The 3,438-nt window shown below is 49.2% G+C and overlaps 1 protein-coding gene across 1 annotated transcript; it reads right to left on the reverse strand.

Moving 5' to 3' along the window:
• Window positions 1-2,153: 2,153 nt before the first annotated feature.
• LOC114689451 (eukaryotic translation initiation factor 2-alpha kinase 1-like) lies at window positions 2,154-3,432 on the reverse strand (the record flags this gene model as incomplete). The annotated part of the gene is made up of 1 exon (XM_037201876.1): window positions 2,154-3,432. A coding segment is annotated over one exon (1,170 nt), but the record flags the coding sequence as incomplete, so codon positions are not given.
• Between the last annotated feature and the right edge of the window lie 6 nt (window positions 3,433-3,438).

The raw sequence follows: 3,438 nt of genomic DNA on the forward strand, positions 1-3,438 counted from the left end.
TGGGAAAGCCCCACCTTCCTGTTCTTTCTTAAATTAGAGATTAAAGGAAAGACTCTTAAGGCCTGTGAAGCAATGTCCTCAGATCTGGCCTGGTGGTGACAGGAGATGAAGCTCAGCACATGTGGATGAGCCCTGGTTCTGGAGGACTAGGCTGGAGGGACAGTGGGATTCTGGGCTGCACTTCTAGCAAGCAGCAGAGTCAGGAGTGGGGTTTAGGGGTGCGCTCCCAGACAAAGCGATTCACAGCAGAGATGCCTCAGTAAGCTGAACATTTCTGGGGCCCTTGCCTTTCCAAGGCTGTTGTTTCTTAGGAAGAATAGCATAGGAGAGGCTGCAGGTGGGCGGAGCATTAGCATAGCACATTAGGAAAATGTCAAGAAATCTGAATATTATGCCCAGTTCATATGTGCTCAAAACAACAATCAGTTTCTTAAGGCTGGTTTTCAACATAAAAAATTTGGGAAGTATTACTATAACAAAATGGCAGGAGGGGTGATCACTTTAGATAGCCCTGGGAATCCCTTAGAAACTTGTCTCCCAAGATGGGCTTTAAGATCCTGGGAGCACCCAGAGGGCATCTCACCTATTTGCATTTCCAGTGGAGCAGTACTGAATGTCTTAAGCCCTGGGCTGAAGTGACTCCAGGGGCATTAACAGGGCCACCTGCTCTTTTGAGTAAAGGGACAGCCCTGCTGCTCTGGAAATGCCAGTTGCAGTGGCTATGAAAAGGTCTGGTTACTCAGCTATGAGCCTGTGTTTCATTCTGACCAATAGAAAACGCCTTGGGTGCCTTCTGGCTTCCACTATGCAATTTCACTTCCTGGACTGAGGGTGGGGTAGAGAGAGACAAGCAGTTCTCAAGTTTGCAGTAAGACACCAGAGCTGAGGCAGAAGCAGTCTGCTCAACAGGGGGCTGACTGGGAGCAGGCATGAGCCCTGCACTTCAAACAAAGCAGCTAGGCAACCTCAGTGCTCCTGGGTAAGTGACCACTTCATTCCAGCCTCCTCAAGCTCCAACCCCTCCTGCCCTTTCTGCCCTTCACTTCCATCCCAGGGTACAGTCTAGAGTCTCTGGGATCATATGGGGACATCAGTACAAACATTGTCTCTCAGGGGAACTTGGAAAGTTTATGTTTCTATTAGGACTCTTGGCTCCTTGGAGTCTTCCTAGCCCGTTTTGACAAAGTCCAGGCTGTGGAGGACTAGGGCACCTGGTGAGCTGAGGGTGCCAGCAAATGCCTTTGTTTGCTTGGGGAGGAGGGAGGAGGGCTTAAGAGTCCAGGAAGAGAGCTCAGGTTCTGCTTGGTCTGAGCCTGTACTAGTGAGGCAGACAGCAGAGGGTGTGAGTGGATCAGGCTCCTGCTGCTTGCTCTCCAGAGCCCCTTGAGGCTTCCCCATTCACATGGAGACCTGATCCTGTGGGAAGTTGGGTAAACATGTCCACCAGGCAGGCAGGAACAGCATTCTAGATGAGAAAGGAAGTAAGTGCACTGGAGCCCAGAAAGCTTACAATGCTCTCCAGACTAAATGCAAAGCACCTCAGAGGAGCACAGAGTGCTTGCTGCATGTCTCTTTCTTCTCCAAGAGGCAGCTCCTGCTCCTGTCCCAGTGTGTTTTCCTGCCAGTCTGAGCCCTGGCATCTGAATGCCATGGTCTTCCCTTCTGAGGACAGCTAACAAGACACCTTAAATGCCAAGTCACAGTCTCAGGGAATTTTTTCCAGTCAACACTGCAATTTCGGAGTGGGGGCAGGGAATCTGTTTTGTAAACCAGACCTAAAGTTGCAAAGAGGTTAATGAATTTACATGCCTGGGTTTGTGGCTTACTTGTCCTGTTTGTTTTTGAAGGATTGTGTCCGAGACACATGCTTAAAAAAGGTGAATTATGAACCATTGAAAATTTTTTGTTTTAATTTTATTTTATAATTTAATTTAATTTTACACATCAGCCACGGATTCTTTTGTCCTCCCCCCTCCGGGCCTCCAACTTGCTCCCAGCCCACCCCGGATACCCATCTCCTCCAGGGTAAAGACTCCCCTGGGGATTGAGTTCAACCTGGTAGATTCAGTCCAGGCAGGTCCAGTCCCCTCCTTCCAGGCTGAGCCAAGTGTCCCTGCATAAGCCCCAGGTTCCAAACAGCCAGCCCATGCACTGAGGACAGGTCTTGGTCCCACTGCCTGGATGCCTCCCAAAGAGTGTAAGTCCACTTTCCCATGGTGGGCAGCATAATTCAGGCTATACAGCTAGGCCCCACTTTCCCTCTCATCCCTTCAGCCCTTTGTCCTGGGAAAGGAGGCTGAGTTGCCTCTTTAGTTCTTCAATTTCCTTCTCTTGCTCTATTATCTTCATCTGCAATGTGAGATTAACATTTCCAGTTGTCTGGAAAAGTTCACTCTGCAGCAGCTGAAGAGCAGACGGTCTCTGTGATGCATTCCTCCCAGTTAGGAGCTGGATATACTTGGCTTGTACCGGACACCTCTTACTAAGGGATTCGGGTATCCGACCAGTCCTTATGCCTGTTAAGACTGTTACTCGCTCCATTCCTGTCCCGAATGGCTGAAAGAGCTCGAGCAGGATCACACCCAGGCTATACATATCTGACTTGGCATCATACTCGGATCCTTCCAACTGTTCGGGTGACGCATACAGACAGGTCCCCACTCTGGACGTATGTGTCGGCATTCCCTTTCCATTTCTGCTGGTCCAGCCTGAGCTCTTCTGTATGATGTCTGCACAGGCCAGACCAAAGTCTCCTATTTTTACTTGGTGATCAGGGCCATGAAGAAAAATATTTCTAGGCTTCAGATCTCTGTGGACAATGCCCATGTTATGCATGTAAAAGACACCTTCCACCAATTCTTGAAATATTTTTGTTGCAACACTGGCCATGACGGAGGGACAGGCAGCTTCATCCACATACTCCCGGCTCCGCTTGTTCCTCTCGGCTATCCAGTCCCGCAGGGACAGCTCACACAGCTGCAACTGGATGTGCAGCATCAGGTGGTACCGAACCTCTGTCTGCTCCAGCAGGTTCAAATTGCCTTCAGAGGACTCATCCGTGGATGTAGAATTCCCTTCCAAGTCTGAGCTATGCCCCAGTGGCAGCTGATGCTTGACAACTGGTCTGATAGACAAATCGGTCGAGTCATTTTCTTGGAGCTCAATGGACGATTCAAATTCACTGCTGTTCCTGATCACTAAATCAGCAGTGCGGCTCACCAAGTTGTTATTCTCGTTTTTAATGTCAGATTCACCAAAAGGTTTCTCTTTTTCTGAGGTGAGTTCAGCAAAGATAATGGATGAGCTGCTTTCATTGTCTTTAATATCACCTTGATCTCTGTCCCCTTCATGCTCCGACAGTACTTCAAGAGAGGGCAGTTGAATGGGAACTCTGTCTTGTGGCCGAACCACACGAACAAGTTCTAGCCATGAAGCGTG

Source organism: Peromyscus leucopus, unplaced genomic scaffold, assembly GCF_004664715.2.
Source record: "Peromyscus leucopus breed LL Stock unplaced genomic scaffold, UCI_PerLeu_2.1 scaffold_1855, whole genome shotgun sequence".
In the NCBI taxonomy this organism is placed as follows: Eukaryota; Metazoa; Chordata; class Mammalia; order Rodentia; family Cricetidae; genus Peromyscus; species Peromyscus leucopus.